The sequence below is a fragment of the Phacochoerus africanus genome, chromosome 6 (assembly GCF_016906955.1).
Source record: "Phacochoerus africanus isolate WHEZ1 chromosome 6, ROS_Pafr_v1, whole genome shotgun sequence".
Classification (NCBI taxonomy): domain Eukaryota; kingdom Metazoa; phylum Chordata; class Mammalia; order Artiodactyla; family Suidae; genus Phacochoerus; species Phacochoerus africanus.
In genome coordinates this window covers 58122878-58144051 of record NC_062549.1, presented here as the reverse complement: position 1 = coordinate 58144051, position 21174 = coordinate 58122878, and the positions used below count along the sequence as shown (strand labels likewise).

General features: G+C 35.0%; 1 protein-coding gene across 3 annotated transcripts in view; it reads left to right on the top strand.

Annotated features, from left to right (window-relative positions):
* PKIA (cAMP-dependent protein kinase inhibitor alpha) overlaps window positions 1–20902 on the top strand; it is a 102734-nt gene extending 81832 nt beyond the window's left edge. For 2 of the 3 annotated variants that reach the window (XM_047783707.1, XM_047783708.1), the window contains 2 exons: window positions 14005–14182; window positions 17635–20902. In XM_047783707.1, the coding sequence (XP_047639663.1) occupies window positions 14032–14182; window positions 17635–17714 (231 nt within the window). In that variant the 5' untranslated portion in view covers window positions 14005–14031 and the 3' untranslated portion in view covers window positions 17715–20902. Of the gene's footprint in view, window positions 1–6765; window positions 6848–14004; window positions 14183–17634 lie in introns of those variants that run through there. The other variant, XM_047783706.1, reaches the window with a different exon arrangement.
* The last annotated feature ends 272 nt before the right edge of the window (window positions 20903–21174 follow it).

The window sequence follows — 21174 nt, the reverse complement described above, 5'->3', positions numbered from 1 at the left end:
CATATTTTGCAACCATTTTTTCAGGTATCATACAATTTTCTTTCTTTTTTTTTCTTCTTTTTTTTTTGTCTTTTTGCCATTGCTTGGGCCCCCGCCGTGGCATATGGAGGTTCCCAGGCTAGGGCTCCATTCGGAACTGTAGCTGCCAGCCTACGCCAGAGCCGCAGCAACGCGGGATCGTTAACCCACTGAGCAAGGCCAGGGATCGAACCCACAACCTCATGGTTCCTAGTCAGATTCATTAACCACTGCGCCATGAAGGGAACTCCTCATACAATTTTCTAAGTCCTTCTCAAACTCTTGGTCCTTTACAAGTAAGCTTTTACGCATAGGCTGAATAGCCCAGATAACAAGATGTCTGAAGATGAGGACTGTCATATGGATGAGTAGACCAGGTGTGTGGGAGTTGGAATGCAAAGTGTTTGTAGGAAAAAAAAATATAGACATCAAGGAAGAAATGGCAGTGTCCATTAATATGATGTGTATCAGATGATAATGCTAAAAAACAGGTTCTATAGAGATGTCAATATAATATCAACCTACACAGTAATGTCTCAACACATATATATGCACTGCTTGCATATTTTTAAAATATTAATGGCAAACCAACAGCAAAAAATGAAGTTTAGTATGTTGCAAAATGAATGTTGGAAAATGGCATTATAAGCAGTTAAATCATCTATCAGTTTAATGACTGTGTTTTTAAACCGTTTTTATTTCATCATTAAAACTGAGATAATGAGAATTCCTTTTTGATAGATTTGTTGGTAAATTTAAGCTGTATATATACTGTTCACATAAACTTCTTTGTGTCATATCTGGCAAATACTTGATATTTTTGTTATTATTATATTGATAAGGAACTAGTAAACAATAGCTATTTCACTATTATAGTCATTGTTACAACTTGGAATAGACCAGAAAATACTACTGAGCTTGACTCGATCTTTCATTGTGATTTTAAAGAAGAAAAAGTTAATAAAGAGTTAGTTTAAGGAGAAATGTGTCAGTATTATAACATCCTTTTTATTTGATGTAGAAACATAATCTTAGTTTAATGAGAAGGTATAGATTTTAAAAATATCTTTCCTCCTTGAATGTACAGACAACCAGAAAAGGAGCTAAAACAAAGAATTTAGAAAGTATTATATAATAAAGAACAGCATCAGCTCCAGGCACTTAATGCTTTTATGGTTTTGATGCGAATAACCCCAGGTCCCCATTCTGACACCAGTACTACCACTTACTGTGTAAGACATGGTCAAGTCAATTAACCTCTCTCTGTTTTAGTTTCTTTATCTGTAATGTGCAAATAATATTATTTGTCACTTGCCAACCAGCAGTATTTCTTCAGCTAATTGACTGTCTCAGCAGGGATGTTGCAAAGATTAGCTGATACATGATTTATAAACCTTTTGAAATATTAAATAAATGATGTAAAAAGCCTTAACAAAAGGACAGAACAAATCATTCCATTCATTAATTTGCTACTTTAGTCATATGTATTTCATTAAAAATAAAAACTTAAGAGGTAGCCCTCAGTAAAGTGAAAACATGATAAACTACTTGACATTATAGAGTGGTTTTTGTTGCTGTTATTTTTTTTTTAATCTTCTATCATAATTAAGAATATACAGAAAAAAGTGTATTAGAGGAAATGATTGCAGATCATCTCTTTAAATTGATGAAAACCATTATGAGACAGGAAAATGAACTGAGTAAGAATAAAGAAACGTGCTTTCTGAGCCTGCTTTTGCTACTGACAATTGTATATAACCTTGACAAATTTACTTTACCAATAAGGATCTTGAGAAGATGAATAAAAATAAGTGTGCAATGTACTTTTTGCAGATGTAAGAACATAAAAAAGTCCTGTGCCAACCATTCTGAGGGACTCAAAAATCAAAGGCCCAGATCTCAAGGAAAATATAGGAAGAAGAGCAACATGAAAATAATTAATTCTTGCATGTTGTCTAGTTAAATAAATGCTATAATCAAGTTATTCATTATAACTAGAGATAGGGAGGGGTGTGGCTTATAAAGTGGGCTTGAAAGATGAGGAAGATTTTGTTATCATTGGGAGAGAAGGTCACTCTAGGTTGAGAAAACAGCATGAGAAAACCAATAAAAGAACATCAGAGATACTGCAAGTGTTTGGACTGATCAAACCTTAGTATGCAGGGGGAGAGATAGTACAGGGAAAGAAGGTATTAAATTAAGTTAGCCTCAAATTCTCCAGGGCCATGCAAGAAAGTTAAAACTATGCTTTGTCGGTTTCCAGGAGCCACTGAAGATTTTTGAGTTTTTTTGATTTTTATAAAGTTAATTCTGATGATAGATAGATTTGGAGAAGAATAAGTTTAGATAAGTAAGTAGTTAGTCTATAATTGCAATAGTCAATAAAGAGATGATGAAAGGAGTGACTAGAGAAAGAATGCAAGTAAAGAATATTGAAAAAACAGTGAATGGACAGAATTAAAACAATGAAGCTTGAGAACTGATTGAATGTGAAGAATTAATGGATGGAAGCAATTGAACACAATTCTAAGATTTCTATCATAGATATCTAAGAAAATAGTGGTGATATATACTAAAATGATAAGGATAATGAATAGCCTCAGGAGTGGAGGTGAAGACGTAGCAAAGAGATTTCATTTGAATTTATGAATTAGAATTTTTAAGGACAATCATGAGGGAATATCCAATAGGCAGTAAATTTCCCCAAGCTATGCTTCAGAAGAATACCAGGCTCCAAAATTATAGATTCCATAGCCATCTATACACAGTTGGAAATTAAGACAGTTGGGATATTTAATATTACCAAACAGGACATTAAAAAATAGAATAAATATTACTTAATAGATAATTGAGGAAAAGGCAAGTAGAAATGTAAGAGGATTCATGAGAGAACTAGGAGTACAGTAAGTATTGTAGCCAAGGGAGAAAAGTGTTTCAAGAAGAGATAATTAATGATGTAAAATGTATACAATTTGATATAGAGGATTATTGTGAAAAGCAAAATTGAATTTTGGGATCAATCTGTAATGGTTTTTCTCTAAGGAAACAATTCTAGTAAATTGATAAGAGTTGTAAGTTAAACTGCAAAGGAATTAAAAATAAAGCAATGTGGAGGAAGCAGGAAGTTTGGGAGCACATGAAAGTAAAAGGTGAGTGTCCTAAAGAACATAAAGAGTTAAAAGGCGAAATATATTTTATAACAAGAGAAAATATAAACAATTTTATAGGCATTGGAAGAATAGGGAAGAGACCCCAGAAGCACAAGGCAGAACTGAAGGAACAATAATGGGAGAGAAGATAGAATCAAGAGCTCAGTCGGGCATTAACTTTGGCAAAAGGACTTTAATAAAGACATGGCCAACTTTGATGTGAGGATAAAGATAAATTGGAGGACTTTATGTAGAATGATCTTGATGTTCTCCATGAAGTCATTAAGCAAGATTTTCTATGGAGAGAGAGAAGATGAAATATAAATAAGACTTAAGACGCACACACAAAAATAAATTGCTGCTGTTAGGGATGGTAGAGAGGTCAGGTAAAAATGAGCAAAAGGATTTATGAGTAGCTTTGAGGTCACTTGTTGCCTCCTTAGTGAAAACATTCCCTAAAGGAATATAGCCTGTGCCTCTGGCTTTATAACATTTTTTGGCTTAGATTTCTCATTACAGTGTTTTGATTTGAGAAGTATTGTGGAAAGAAAAAAAAAAAAGAATTTGAATCTGGGCTAAGGGAAGTTTTAGAGAAGAAACTAAGTAATAATACAATTGATGAGGTCATGAATTTACAAAAGCAATATAAAAATGTGTGAATGTCAAAACAAGGAATATATATATATATTTTTCCTTGAATGAAGGCATACAAATCACAATATCACATCACTGAGGATCAGAGATGAACTGATGAGTAGAGAGAAGATTGAGAATAACCATTAGTACCAAATGTTGGAACTTTGTGAGCTTGAGAATTTTTATTATACACTGAAAATCAGGGAAGAAGTGAAGAACTTCCCCCAACAGGGGTAGAGAATTATTATTTCTAGAAGTATTAGTCAAAAAGTTACTGTGAAAATTATCAAAAGACTTTTTCTCTCATATTAGGCAAAATTTATTCTAGCCAAATGTTTGTATGATAACGAGGTCAGTGCTTTGGATTTAGAACAAGAAAAAGGCGGCAGGGGTGTTTGACTTGACAGAGTTAATGCGTGTTGGCATCTTTCTGTGATAGAACCCAGTGTAAGAGATTACATTTTTAAAAATGTACTTTGGATAGGACAGTATCCAAACTCTTCTAAAGGACAGCGGAGGTCCCGTTATACCAAATGGTATTCTGGAGCACACGATGTCATGATCTGGTACAGGAATTATAATTATGCCTTAACAGAAGAAACTCCTGTGGAAATTTTCAAATTGTTGCTATTAATAGGGTGCAGTTCGTGATTTCTTCTTTGCTGTCATTCACTCCAAAATGTGACTAGAAGATAGCCCAATTCAAGGAAAAAGGGACTTGAAGTAGCATCAAATTCTGGCACCCTGTCCTGAGCTCATGAGACTCAGTTTTGAAGCCCTCTAATTTGTGAGATTGAGGGGTTGTTTTTAGAGATGAGCTACTAGATTGTTTGTAAGCCTGAATTAGAGAAATAATATCCTTATACGAGAAAAGAAATGAGAAAAAGATACATAGTACTTAGCATGGAAATAGCTAATATTTCCAGAACATTTCAGGAATCAAAAACTTGCTTAGTTAAGTTTTTTTTTTTTTACAAGAGTTCCCTTCTATAATCTACAGCATTTGTCAGATTCTTCCTGTTACTGTGTAGATCAATAGTTCTCAAAATTTGGTCCCCTGACTCCTTCATGTCCCCAAACCTTATCAAACTCTGCGAGTAACCCTTGTATTCTTCGACACTTTACACTCGCAGCTAATATTCTTAAAATACAAGATTAACCTAAGAATGTACTTGATGAAGCAGTAAAAAATATTAATTTCACCAAATTTCAACCCTTGAATAGAGGTGTTCTTTGCTGTTGTTTTTGTTTGTCTGTTTTTTGCTTTTTTGTTCTTTTTCTGTGTGATGAAATGGTAAGTCACATGAAGCACTTTTGCCATGTACCAAAGTGGATAGTTGTCTCAAGTAAAGTACTTGTGTACTTTGGATTGAGAGCTGAATGAGCCACTTTTCTCATGAATCACCATTTTTATTTGAAAGAACAACTGACAGGCAAACTGTGGTTTTTCAAACTTGGATATTTGGCAGAGATTTTCTTGAAAATGAATAAAGTGAGTTTGTCACTTCAAGGGAAGCAAGATCCAACTGTATCTGTTGCCTGATAAAATCAGAGCTTTCAAACAAAAATTACAATTTCGGGAAGCTTATTATCTGCCCCTGTGAACTTGTCAGTTTCCTAGTTCTTGAAGACTTTTCTGATGAGACAGGTGGTATTACTAACAGATGTGGTATTGTATAATGAAATACAGTACCATCTGGAAATTTTGCATAACCCATTGAGCCAGTATTTTTCCAAATGACCAATGCCTGATATTTTTAAAAATATGCATGGGAAAAAGATCCATTTAAAGTACAAAGTAGACAAAAGATTTTAATAAAATAGTATGGAAAACATATATATATATATTTTTTATTATTATTATTATTTTTTTTTTTGCCATTTCTTGGGCCTCTCTCGCGGCATATGGAGGTTCCCAGGCTAGGGGTCGAATTGGAGCTGTAGCCGCTGGCCTACACCAGAGCCACAGCAACATGGGATCCAAGCCGTGTCTTCAACCCTCACCACAGCTCATGGCAATGCAGGATCTTTAACCCACTGAGCAAGGCCAGGGATCAAACTCACAACCTCATGGTTCCTAGTCGGATTCGTTAACCACTGCGCCACAACGGGAACTCCTGGAAAACATATTGATATGGTTTTCCATACATTTGATAGTATGGAAAACACATTAAAAAAAATTCCACAATTATCTGAAAAAGCTACTAAAATTCTCACTTTTCCAACTAAAAAAAAAAAAAAAATCTGTGTGAGGCCAGATTTTCTTCATACACTTCAACTAAAACAACATATTGAGACGGATTGAATGGAGAAGCAGATATGAGAAGCCAGATGTCTTTTATTAAACCAGACATTTGCAAAATTAAGCCAGAGAATTTCAAATGTAAAACAGTGCCATTCTTGCCACTCTTTATTTGACTTTAGAAAATACATTTCATTTCACTAAACATATATTATTTATGGATACATGTAATGGGCTTATTATTTATATTTTAAGTGAATTAATAAATATTTAAAATTTTTCAGTTTTAATACTCATATGGTAAACATTGGCAGATAGAACCACATAAACAAAATCTCACTGGAGTTCTCAATAATTTTTGAGAATGCAATGGATATATGAGACCAAAGCATTTCGGAAACTCTAATGTAGACCAAACCCTAAGCACACAGTAAACCACTCAAGGGCTTTTAACAAACTTCACATGATTTCATAAAGTAACAATTGAAAATTCATGCAATTGCACTTGCAATAATGGGGCAGGAATAATTTTCCTTCTCTTTTAAACATAAAAGAAATCATACCATTCATATTAGAGAGAACACTTCAGTGCCTGCTGATGGCATTCTCTCCATTCTTTCTTCCAAGTCTGTGAGTCTCATTTCATGTGTCCCCATTTACAGGAGTAAAATTAGCATGTCATCCAGTCACCATTTGGCTTATGACTCAATGTCACTATAAAAATCATGTAAGCAGCTTCATAGACCCAACTCTTTTAGGATCCATCTATGTGGATGCTTTGATTTGTTTTCATAGAGGAGACGTAAGTACATACTTTTTCTGGCCTCTTGCATTCTATCTAAATTTATACCTTGTACTAGAGTAAAATCTTCTGATTTATCCTCTCAATTTGTATATATGATATTTAAAAAGATAAATGACATAAGGAAAATACCAACACAAGTCATGAATCTTACTTTAGAAATCCATTACACAAACAGAATTTTTAGAATACTAATATGCTACTTCCGTTGTTAAAGAGGAAGAAAGTGAGACTTTTTTAAGAAGGGGGAAAAGACATCTATTGGATTTTTAGATATCAATATTTAGAAGTTTATACTGTAAAATTTAATCTAGTTTTAAATAGTACAGTACTTAATAAAATGTCTTTTCCTCTCTCTAATTAGATTTTGGATTATTAGTATAATGTCTTTGTGTATAGCTAGATACAAAAAACCCCACCATATTATCTTGTTTATACCCAATACTACCGTTTTGTCATGTCTAGAAAATTTGAATTATAGCAACATAAAGAGGAGACTCTAGTGAGGAATCAAAGCCCACTTTTGGTCAATTTTTCAAGTTTTATTCTGATTACTTTGCATAAGGCCGGAATATGTGCTAATTGCTACTCTGTTAAACCTCTACCGGCTGCTGGCATTTATTAGACTTTTTTTGACTTTCGTCATTTTGGGGTGAATATCTGTCAGAACTAATCATTTGGCAACAGTTTCCCCAGAATTTCTGAGCAAACTACAAGTCATTAAACAGCTATTATGTTGGTGTTAAACATATTCTGAGCCTCTGGTTGTCATATAAATAAACTGAAGAGCTGTGTCTAAGTGTTTAGCTGAAAGAAAAAAAAAATATAGCTGCCGTGCATGTAAAAATTGCTATTTTTGAGCACCTAATGGGAATTCACTAAGGAAGTATGATCATAGAGAGAGAGAAAAGGATACAAAGTTCATAGTATCTAGATATTTTGCTTAAAAATGTAATTATATTCTTCCTTCATTTACATATTTACATATGTACTATTTGTCAGCTATTGTTCTTTTTGCTGAAAAACAAGTTTATTGTCTGGAGAAAGCCAATATAATAAAAATTCAGTACTACTCTATAATAATTAATCTAGCAAATAGATTTCATAAACGCTTGAGGAAAGATGTTTACAGGAATAGTCTTCTCTCACAACTGTCATTATTGCCTTCATTCAATCCAATCGAAAGCTAGATATACACATTTTAAAGGTGAATTCTCTCTCTCTCTTTCTCTCTCTCTCTCTATATATATGTATACACATGTCTTTCATAACCCTGTTTCTGCTTCCATGTGATTATTATTTAGGAGTACACTAAGTGAAAATTCAAATTAAGTTGTTACCTCCCCTCTTATAAGTAGAACTACCACCATCACCAGAAAATTACATTCCAAGATATACAAATCATAACACAGTACACCTTTAAATTTATATCTTATGGATAATGTCACCACTTTTTTCTGTCTCACTCTGATGTTTTAAATCTCTTCAAGGCCAAGTGAATTAGATGTAAACTCTCCCATAAATGTATATTCTTAGGACAATCTATATTTTAAAAAATTATAATGGCAAAAAACAAGGGACTTTATTATAAAATACACTGTTCTTTATGCAAGACCCACAGACCTGGGTTTAAGTCATAGTTCTGTGTGTTATTTGGCAGTCACTTAACATCTCTGAGACTATTTTCTTCAACTGAAAATGAGGATATTTTTGCCTACTTCATAGACTTGCTATCAGATGAGAAATAATAGCAATTGTGCTGTTTTTGCTTTTTTTGTTTTGGCCACTCCTGTGGCATGTGAAAATTCCCAGGCCAGGAATCAAACCCATGCCACAACAGTGACCCAAGCCTCTGCAGTGACAACTCTGGATCGTTAACCCCACTGTGCTACAAAAGAGCTCCACAGTTACGTTATTTTTTAAAGACTGTGTTTTAAAAAGTCATAGAGACTGAGTGAAAGACAATGACTGTGCAACAATCTTATTATTCCTCTAACCTGCCTAGATACTTTTGCTAGATATAAGAAAGTCAGTGACTGAGTCTAAATTCCTACAAACTTTGCTCTTATTTCAAAAGGGTGACCATAGAAAAATCTGTAAAGAAGTCCAATTCTAAATCTGTAAGATAGCATAGAAACTAAGTACTGTGTTGGTTAATGGTGGCGGAGTAACTAATGAAAATATCATTATAACTAATATCCCTGAATTACTTCAAGGTAAAAAACTTTATCCAAACTAATAGCTTACTCACAGGTAGGCAACCTGGTAAAACAGAAAGAGTGGCCTGAGACTTTGTTGACCTTCATTCCAAATAATTAATTGACTGTGAAGATGGGCAGATCACTTGAAAGATCTAGTCCTCAGATTCTTCACCTACAAAACCTTCCAGATTTTTATGATTTGGTAATTTTAGTATAACCAGGGAATAGGGAAGTTCTCTGGGCTACTGATGAGAGTGGATTAATGTTTCTTTTCCATTGTTCAGTGCTATTCAACATACTTCTATGCAGCACTGACCATGTGCAAAAGGCTTTACTAGACATTGTATGTAGTTAAAATAGGGACAAAATTCAGTTCCTGTCTTGTTAGAATTTGTGATCTGTCTAGAAGGACAAGCAACCATAATGCTAGTTAGAATTTTAGTCCCCGGGATACAGTCCCATAGGAGTGCTAGCTGAAGAGATAGGAGAAAGAAGACAAAGAGAAGATGGAATTTGGCTGAATTTGGGGGGCTAAATCCATTTTAAAAAGTAAATTTGGAGTTCCTGTCGTGGCGCAGTGGTTAACGAATCTGACTAGGAACCACAAGGTTGCGGGTTCGGTCCCTGCCCTTGTTCAGTGGGTTAACGATCCCACGTTGCGGTGAGCTGTGGTGTAGGCTGCAGATGCGGCTCGGATCCCGCGTTGCTGTGGCTCTGGCGTAGGCTAGTGGCTACAGCTCCGATTAGACTCCTAGCCTGGGACCCTCCATATGCCGCGGGAGCGGCCCAAGAAATAGCAAAAAAAGAAAAAAAAAAGTAAATTTGCCAGAGGAAGGCATTGCTGAACAAGCTTAAGTAAATGCACCATCAGAGAAGCTCTGGGGAAATACTGTGCATTATTTTGCAACATATGAAGTATGAGAGCTAGTGGTTAAAGCAGTTTTTTTCCACCAGATTGTGGAAAAAACTCAGCAGTAATTCTGGTAAGAGCTTCTCCTATGTTTTACAGAAGATAAATTTGAGTGACAGCAAATAAAACTCAACATGACCTGGCAAATGATTAGACATAGATATCAAGTGAGGCAAATAAGTAAAAATATGATCCAACAAAGCATATTAATGAGGCCAATTCTATTTGTGTGTTTTATGGTGGTCTGAATTTGAAATGTTTGTGTAAAACCAAGTAGAAATACCTAATTAGCAGTCAGTTGCTCTTGTGTGTAAGGAGCTAGGGAGAACAGTCTCAATAGGAGGTGTACACTTTCACATTATCCGTAGTGAAGAATTAGAAGCATTAGGAGTAGATGAGTTATTCAAGTCAGGAAGTAAAGAAGGTCAATGACTGATTCTAAATTCCTACAAAATATGCTGTTATTTCTACAGAAGACCCTAGAAAGGGAAATCTGTGAAGAATACAAAGGCTAAATTGGATGGACCCAGGATAGTAAGATATCACGAAAGCTATATAACAACTGTTTTTTAATCAACACTTACCATGTGCCAAACAGTGTGGTAGGCTCTTGAAATACATAGTCCAAATAAATTCTCATAAAATCTCGAGAACTAAGTATATTTATCACAATTTGTAGGTAAAGAACTGAGTACAGAGGGTGTTAGACACAGCATAACAGGTAAATGGGAAGTCCGGATTCAAACACAGGAAGATGTTCCTATAATTATCTTGTCTGTATATGTACTAGGGGAAAGTTGCAAGGAGAATGTAGCTGGCAGTGTCATGTATTATGGTTAGCTCAAACAGATTGGACACCCGCACAAGAACTTAACACTAAGCAATTATTTAATGTTAATACAGATCATTTCAGTGCTCTATAAGAAAGTAAAACATACTATATAAAAGCCAATGGAAAAGAAAAATTTTAAAGGTTGGTTCAAGGATAGTGATAAAATCAGCTGAACTCTTCTGAGATATTTAATGAAGGAAAGAGATGGTAGTGAAAAGATGTATGAAGGTTGAGGAAAAGGTGTTTGATTGGATGGTTAGTTCATTTATTTAGTAAGGGAAGACTTGAACATGCTTATAAACTTAAGGGAGGAAAACCAGAGGAGAAAGAAAATTCAAATTACTGAGGAAAAAAAATGGATGGAGCCAGTCCTATAGGGGGTCACAGGAAAGGGAATCAATAGCACACTTTAAAAGAAAGCCGCTAGCTTATCTAGAAAGAAAGAGTAGTGATTTACAAAAAAATGTATTTGAGAAAGGAAGAAATTTATAGAACTTGCAGCAGATGTCCTATATCTTCTCCAAGAAGGAAGATGCAAAGTCATCCCTTAAGGCAGGTGGTGTCTGGTTCTGTGGACTAGAAAGGATTTAGTATCCTTCCCACAGAAAGAAACATAAGGAAGAGTCAACTAGAGGTGAACAAAAGAATTTCCATGCAACTCAGACTGTATACTAATAATAGAGTAAAAATGTTTAGTTGAGCCAGTTGGCACAATTTTGTGACTTTTTCTTGTAACACTCGTCCATCCAGTAATGAGATCAGAGAAAGTGCATTGTGCTGTTTTTCCAGGTGAGGCTTAGGAAAGTCAAGGTGACAGTAGAGCAAAGGGACTTCTCGATGCTAATAAGAAACTACATGCAATTGAAACAGGCTAGACCTAGAAGAAGCTAAAACAAAAAAGGGTTAAAGGAATATGAAAAACAGATTCATTGAGAGCAAGAAGAAAAGAAAAAAAGAAATAGGTGATTATGGTCCCAGAAGGGAATTTCTAAATTCATGATTCTAGAAATGATGCAGATTTGAGTGATCATTGTTTTTACACTTTTTCTTGAAGTATCATTAATGGTTATGTCATCCATCTGTCCTACTTTACTTATTAGAAAATGCAAGACTAAGTCGAGTGATTTTTTTTTTTGTCTTTTTGACATTTCTTGGGCCGTTCCCGCAGCATATGGAGGTTCCCAGTCTAGGGGTCTAATCAGACCTGTAGCCACCGGCCTACGCCAGAGCCACAGCAAAGTGGGATGCGAGTCGCATCTGCAACCTACACCACAGCTCACGGCAATGCCGGATCCTTAACCCATTGAACAAGGGCAGGGACCGAACCCGCAACCTCATGGTTCCTAGTCGGATTCGTTAACCACTGAGCCATGACAGGAACTCCCAAGTGATTTTTTGACTGTCACTCCATGACCCAGTGGCAGAGCCAGTACTAAACAAACCCAGGATCTCTTGAGGATCATTTTGAAATTTTAAGTAACAATCATTAAATCATATTCCCGTAAAAAAGAACGGTAGACATAGTCAAGTGATTAGAAACCAATACTATCCATTATATAGTCACCATGAAGCATGCAGTATTCATATATTTCCTATTTCAAAACTTGTATTATGCTCTTCCTCCCTCTTTCCTCTTTCAGCTTCCTCTTACATAAGAGAGTATAAAAGTTTTCTCCAGATTAAGTTCATAGTGCCCTCATTATGCATTGGGAGAAGAAACACTAAGCCTTAAGGAAGGCGCTACTGACTACCAAACTGAATTGCACTGTAAATGGCATCAAGTCATTTCAGAGTGCCAGTGGGCATGTCCATGATAGTGTATGGTTCTACCATTTTAACTTCTCCTATATTTCTTATATATTGAAAGGACTCTTTTCTCTCGATTGTTGTCATGGGTTTTTAATGTTAAACTACAGTAAAATATAATTGGCATGTTTAGGAGTGGGAGGGAAATTATGTTATTTTTCAGTTCTGTTTGAAGAAAATTAATCTGGAGTTCCCGTCATGGCTCAGTGGTTAACGAATCCGACTAGGAACCATGAGGTTGCGGGTTCGGTCCCTGGCCTTGCTCAGTGGGTTAAGGATCCAGCGTTGCCATGAGCTGTGGTGTAGGTCACAGACGCAGCTTGGATCCCGCGTTGCTGTGGCTCTGGTGTAGGCCTGTGGCTACAGCTCCGATTCAACCCCTAGCCTGGGAACCTCCATATGCCGTAGGAGCAGCCCAAGAAATGGCAAAAAGACAAAAAAATAAAGAAAGAAAATAAAGAAAATTAATCCAGCAGAAATTTATTTTATATCTTAATATTCATTTTCTTTTGACCTTCAGGAAAGGATATACATTTTTAACATAGAAAAAAAAATAAAGATATACATTTGATGATCTTTTGTTATTACATGTATCTCATATTTTACCTTGACAATATTTTCTTCATCAAGTCTTTATGTGTATTACCGTGTTTGTTTGGGACAACTCACTTTTATTGACTCCTTTGTAAATCTGAGGATTTTATTTCAAAGATTCAGTCAAAAGATTGTTATTCCTCTCAAGCAATCACCTACGGGAAGGGGATGGGGGACAAGGGAGCAGGCCTCCTAGAATGGGAGAAATATTTGATCACTGGCATTGTTTAGACTCATTGGTTCATGCGATAATAAAAAGCAAACTAGATTTTGGTCAATGTCATTATTTTATTATCGTTCTTAGACTCTGCACACAATGCACTTGTTTACTTCTTACTTCTGGAACAGACCACTTCCACTCAACCCCCCACCACCTTGGTGGTGCTTCTCTGTGGAGTTGAAGACTGACTAAAACGTATTAGAGAAGGAGAATTTTATGATCTAAGCCAGGTGTCCACAATCTACAGCACGCAGGCCCAATCTGGCCCTATGCCTATTTTTGTAACTATTATTTGTTTATTACATCTTTTTAATGTATTATCTTTGACAACTTTTGCACTACAACTCAGAGTTGAATAGTTGGATAGAAAGTATATAACTTTCAAAGCCTAAAATACTTACTATCAGAGCCCTTTACAAAAAATGTTCCCTGACCCTTGATCAATAATCAAAGCATTACTTACTTTGCAGAAATGTAAGCAAGACAGTTATTTCACATTTATGTTGTAGGTCAGTAATATAACAAGTGTCTTTGTTAAATGTTTACCGTTGACCAACATTGTTATTTACCTATTAATTTTTCTCTGTTTTGTAGTCCCTGCTATGTGGATATTTGTTAGCAATGACTGATGTGGAAACTACATATGCAGATTTTATTGCTTCAGGAAGAACAGGTAGAAGAAATGCAATACATGATATCCTGGTTTCCTCTGCAAGTGGCAACAGCAATGAATTAGCCTTGAAATTAGCAGGTCTTGATATCAACAAGACAGGTGAGTCCTTTGATACCCAACTCTTTATGAACATGGAATGATTTGCAGCATTTCACTAAGTAGGATTAAGGCATCCAAAAACACCTTTGAGAGTAACCTAATAGAGTTAGAAACAGTCTAAAGCAAGATTAAAGTCAGAGACTAATCTCTTAATCACTCCCACTCTGTTTTCAGTGACTTTTTACAAGGTTTTCCACTCAAATGCAGAGTCCTCAATCTGATTTTACTAATGCAATCAATAAAACACAGGAGTTTTTTTTTTTTAAATCCTAATTGTTATAAAAGCTCTATTATATCTAATGTAGAATATTTAACAAAGTTGGAGTGCCTCCTTTGACAATATTGCCCACCTGTAGCATTTAATAGTGTTATGTGTTTAATAAGATTCACAGATGAGTTTGATGGACCTCAATCCCAAGAACCATTTCAAAAGTAAAGGGTCTCCGGGACCAATTTTGTTGCGAATAGAAGCAAAATAGTCTGTAACATAAATAAGTCTTAGGTAAAAGTTCTTTTAGTTCTCCTTTCACAATACACTGAGTTTGAAAATTGTATCTTATTAGGCCTTGAACTCCCACCCATCAAATCTGACTTTACCAATGCAAAAGTAAAACAAGTTTAACATGACCAAGTACTTCTGAATATGTGAATAACTCTCCTGATAGTTCTCTCATCCATAACTTTTGCAGTATCAAAGCTGAATGTATTTCTCTGAGAAAAACTTATATAAAAATAATCTTTAAAAGTAAAATGGAGTTCATAGTTAAGGAAGTATGATATTGTGTACATAAAAAGCAGTTACAAGTTTCTGATTCATGGCAACCACTCAATACCTCTTTGCTATTAGAATTTTTATGTCAAAGCCTTCCAGTTATTAGAAAACTGAGTCAGACTATATATATATATATATATATGTTAACGAAACAGCTTAGCAACATGACTTTAAAATACCAATGGACAGAACTTTATTCAGTGGCTGTGGGTCAGCAGGTCATAGGTTGGTCTTTTCAAATTAAGGTTGAAAACAAAACTTTAACAATCGCCACCATGGGATATATAGACTGATGTATATTTGAGGTTTCATTGTTTCCCTTTATTACTAATGGGGGCTAATTTTTAAAATGGCTCTGAGAAAGGCTATAGGGAATTATTCCAATTTGGTGGCATGAGGTAAGTAAATAAATTTTTTTTCTGTAATCTTTGAGAATTTGCTAATCTTCTTCATAAAATTTGCAATTTTATGTGAGTATTCTATTTTAAATAATCTTCATTAATTTTATTTTATTATATTTTATTTTTTATGGCTGCATCTGTGGCATATGGGATTAGGGGTTAAATCCAAGCTGCAGCTGCCAGCCTACACCACAGCCACAGAAATACTAGATCCAAGCTGCATTTGCGACCTATATTGCAGCTCGTGGCAACGCCAGTTCCTTAACCCACTAAGTAAGGCCAGGGATCAAACCCAAATCTTCATGGATACTAATTGGGTTCTTAACCCACTGAGCCATAATGGGAACTCCTGCATTCATTTTAGCCACCCTTAATATAAGGACATTTTTATTCTTGGTGTAGTTCAGTATTTTCTTTTTTTGTTTTCACTGAAATGGAGATCCATTAGCCCTAAGACCTTTCTTATATGAGACTATATTAAATTATTTTCTTATAATGTATATAAGTTGATGTTTTATATTAATAAAGATACAATTTATATTTTATATTAAATTATTATAATTAAATAATTTAAAATAATTCAAATATCTTTATGGTTCCAAATTTTATTCTTTTAAAATTACTTCTCCAGGTTAGTTGCAATTCTGTAGGCCTTTGAAAGAATTTTGTTTCTCTTAAAATCACAAAGTCAAGAATAAGGCAAAATATAAACAGCACTGACTGTTTATTATTCTAAGTACAAAGAACTAAAAATAATAACTGTACAACTAAAAGTCTAAAATGTAAGAAAATGACAACTGTACAATGGCAAATTAAATATCACTAGCTGAGAATAGTGCGTGACTTCCTTTGTAATTCCTGAGTATTTCAGTTTCTTTTTAAGTTTATGCTGAACAATATTGTCCCATGTTTATCTTGACAAGTTAACAAGCATCTATTTAGCCATAGCTCTGTGTTTACAGCATTATATTGGGCTGGAAAAGTGTCCCTGGATACCTAGAAAGTCCCAAGCCCCATGGGAGTAGAGATCTTCATTTTGTATTTATGCAGTCACTTTCATCCTTAATATTCTACTCTCTTGCATCTGCCCTAATATGACTTCATCCCTTTGGTTACCAAGAGCTTCTCCTATGTATCGAGTTCTTATTTCATGCTAATCGACACATCTCAGATTCAGGCCATCTGCACATCTTGGGGACTTGTTCATTGCTCTAATAATAAACATTGTACATGAAAATTATATATAGTGCATTGTGATATTCTTAGAACCCCTTTAGAACAGTATATGATTTTTATGTGGAAAAACTGCTTTTAATTTCCCTAAAGTATGGTATATGGTGAGGTATCTTGTGTGTTTATTAAATGTAAAGGAGAAATTGCCTTTAACATCTCCAGCTAAATTCATGGAAAGGCCACCTTCCTCTATTCATTTGATTTATGGTAACAAACTGTTAGCAAAAATTAATATAACGTACGTTATTGCAACACCCCAAATTAGTTTGTCCACTAAGCCATATTGGTTGCTTAGTGACAAGCTAACACACACAAAAATATTTGAATCTTTGAATCAAGGACTGTCTGCAGTTTGCACCTAGGTAAAGTAACCTAATATGGGGAGAAGTCATTGCTTAATTTTAGTGTTTGTTATGTCACTGACTGAGATTGTTGCTAAGGGTGCAGTTATGAAGGTAGTTTTATTGGAGTCGTACATATGTTCTATAAGGGCAGGCCAGAAGCCTTCGTAACTGACAGAGGCTAACCAGCTGACATAATGTCCTTCCGCTGTTGCTTTTCAAATAACTAATTAATCCTCTGAGAAGTCAAGTTATCACCAAGTGTTCAAAATAAGGTAAAATTCAATTTAAAAGTATTTCTTAAAATAGGACAGTCAGACATCTAAAGGTAAACTTGCTCCCTACTTCTGATTCCTACCTAACGACCTATCTGATTTCTGCAACCTGTGAAACTGCAAGTGCCATGCCATGACCTGGCCATCCCTAGTTATTTATCAAAAGTATAGAGCGTCACTAACCACTCTAAAAATTCCATTATTATTTTGTTTTTGAGCCATGCTGTCCCAGAACCAGAGTTAGTCAGCCCTTGAAACACTTAAGCTATTTGTTTTCTTGGTGGGGAACTGATAACCATGAAAATACATTTGTCTCTATGAGGATTTCAGACTTGAGTATTTGTGAAATTTCCAATATGATATATTGAAAGCCAGTAAATATAAACAGTCATTTTTATTCGGCCTTTATCCTTTTTTATGTCTCTAACAGAAGGTGAAGAGGATGCACAGCGAAATTCGACAGAACAAAGTGGGGAAGCCCAGGGAGAAGGAGCAAAATCCGAAAGCTAACACTCCACTTTGATCTTTATCAACACCTGACAATGTCTCAAATCTCCGGGCCTGTCTGGAATGCATTTATTTCCGAGAGTGAAAAGGGGAAAAAGAAAATGGCTGTTCTGCATTGCCGGAAACTGCTTGTTATGTTAAAAATGGGGGCAGAGGCTGTGGCTGCAGACAGACTTTTCTCTACCTCTGGCATTAGCAATGGTTGAAATCATGTGGCTTGTGTTTGGATGTCATTTTTGGATGGATCCTTTCACTTGACCATATGACGAAATGCTTGTAGAGAGTAGCACTGACCTAGATGATGATTCTTCCTGTAGCATCTGGCCCCTCACAATGTCAGAGGATTTAATTGTGTCTAATCGCAAAGGGTTGGTTGAACCCCAGAGTTTTAAATATCTCTGGCCCAAGTATTCACCCAGTAAAAGAACCATCCAGAAAGCACTGTTTTTAACATTATGTATCTGTGTGTTCCTGCTGTGTTATTTACACTGTTTTGTATTGTACAATATAGATGCTCAGCACTGCCCCCTTCTTTGATTGCTTATGAAAAACAAAAATGATGTCTTGTTACTGTGAATTTTTATACCACTCATTTTTAAAAGGGCTGCCTTTTTTTCTGCTCCATAGTGTGGTGGTGTACACAGGATAAGATAGAACACACTTTCTTTTTTTTTTTTTTAAACATAATCTTTCCCCTTAATTCACTGCTGATGAATTAGGTCTAACAGATTCATCAAGACTCCTTTTGCTTATTGTACAGGCATTCGAAAATATCCATTAATGTGAATATTACCTGAGTTCAGCCTGTTTGGTGTCTGCACAGACCAGAATTCAATCTGCAAATTTTGTCTTTTGCCCAAGTGTAAAACTTTTTCCAATGAATATTTTTATTTTCAGTTATGAGGATTTGGGAGAATTGGGGAGGTGGGAAAGAGAATCCAAGGTAATACCAAAGCACTGGAAATATTTCCTTCTATGAAATCAAATATCTCACAGTGCTGTATGATATTATTAAAATTTGGAGGACAACTTATCTCCACAGAGCTGCAAAAGATGGAGAAAATGACCTTGCAATCATGTGGACACCAATCACAAAAATAAAGCCCTTGTGTTTTTCATGTCTTTTTTCAGCCCTATCAGATCCAAATGTTATTATGCAGTTTTTAATGTTTGTAAACTTTTACTAATATAATTAGTGTGAATTGCATTCTGATACAATAATAATCATTATTAGAAGGTGACAAAAATCCTTATTAATACTGTTGATGGCCTCTGCTGTGTTTTGACATCATGGTTCTTATATGGAAAGTTTCCTGTGTAATCCCTCCAGTCAGTATTATGAAATCATTTCTCAGTAGTAATAAAAAAGGCACCAGTAATATGCAGTGGCTCATGAATTACTGGATAAATAGAAGGCAACAGGAAGACCCTTTACAATAAAAAGCCCACTTAACTATCCTCGAGGTCTTAGATAGCATCTCACCTGAAGTAGGTTAGGCAGCATTTCAGCAGGTAATCAATACGGACAGACCAGGATCTCAGCCCTCCTTTGTAGTTACATAAGGGATGAAAGGTAAGTCTGCCCTCATCTCCCTTTACAGTACATTTTGAATGAGATAAGGGCGTGGCTATCACTTAATCCTCAATCATGTATTACTAGAAAAAATGTTAACTGTGTGACTCTTAGAGAAAATAGAAGGAGGAAAGATTAAATTTTAGAGAACTTCCTTTTGTCTAACCCAATAGGGTCCAAAATGGCCAGTTAAATTTCAGACCAATCCACCTATTAATAGACTCACAAATGGGAAAAGAGGTTCCTGAGGCTATTTTAGACAATTTCTGGTAGTCCATTTAGGACATCCACTTACACATCCATACAATCACTTTTTCATATCCTCATTTATTATCCTCATAGCTTTCTTGTGCATCCAGGTAACATTCTCTTCATCCTTAAATTTGTAGAGTTCCATACTGATTTCATGTGATTCTGTAAAGTTTAGGACTAGTGCTGAGTATATGTGGAGGATTTATATTCCTATGTGATATATAATTATTAATGCATGTGGTATCATGCTTGTCTTTGAATATATAATAGTGCTAAATTGTGAAGTCATATGGAGCTTTTGAATTATTTTGACCTCTTACTGCTACTTTGTCTGCTATATTCAAACCCAAAGGTATTACCAGGCCAGAAAATAAAATCATCTCTCCAAAACATCCACATCCCATGAAAGTTGCTCAGCAAAAGTTCAAAATAACTTCCAAATTCTGTCATATCTTTTACTTTGCAAGTCAATAATATACATGGGATTGAATTTTTAAGGAGAGAAAGAAATGCATTTGGCTTGATTATACACATTAAATGCCTATTAACTGACTTTTTGCTAATCACTTCAGCACACATATTCTTCCACTTAATCCTCAAACAATTCAATTAAAGAGGTAACATTATTCCATTTCAGGAATCAGGAAATTAAAGCTCAATAAGGTATAACTTTTACAAGCTTAAAAAGCTAATAAATGATGAAATAAAATTTGAACCTGTGTTTATCTGTCTCCAGGGAGTTTTCCACGGCACATGCTCTAAAACTGAAGCCAGTTACAGAGCATGTATGTCTATAAGAGATGGACTGGATCAGCCTCCATATTTTAGAGAAGGAAAGAGTAATTGTTGATCTCAAAGTTACCTAGATGAGTAATGACGCAGATGTGACTAGCACTTTTATTTAAAAAAAATAATAATAAATTTAATTAAAACTTATTTTTTGTGTTATACTTCCCAGAAGACATTTTTCTGACATGAAGTCTATAAACTTAGCATAGTTCAGATTTTTTACATTCCATGCTACTCATTTTGTTTAATTAACTAGAAATGTGATAATTTCAGTTTTTTGACTTACTTGCAATGAGAACTTTTCAAATTTACCTTTAATCAATTGTAAGCATCCTGTGCTGATATTGAAATCATAAATTCATAGAAATGTTTTTACAACAGATGACAAATGATTTTTAGGCAATATCCCCAGAGCTGCACACTGTAAATACCCAACACTCAAGTCTTACTTACAGTGGAAATATACTGTTTTAGAAGATGAACAATATTGCTTCAGAGAAGCAATAAGGGGTTAAAAAAAAAAAATGTAACTGTGGGCTGTAAAGTTTCTTGGTGAAGCCAGCAGTCGTGGGGAGAATATGTAAAGTCATCAAGTGAAAACAGGAAAGGAACTATGTTTATGATGTCTTAATAGGCCCTAAATTGTTCTTTCATTTAAAAAGTGGCAGTCTCTGAAGTCATTTGTGAGCTTGTATGACTTTTGTATTTAGCAATGTTGCATGCTCACATAATTGATATTAAAAGTAATACATTTTTCTGAAATGTACACAGTCTATTAAGAGTATTTATTGAACACACAACTATGTACTTGGTGCTTGAGAAAGTGCTGTGGGTGATAAAGGAGATAGC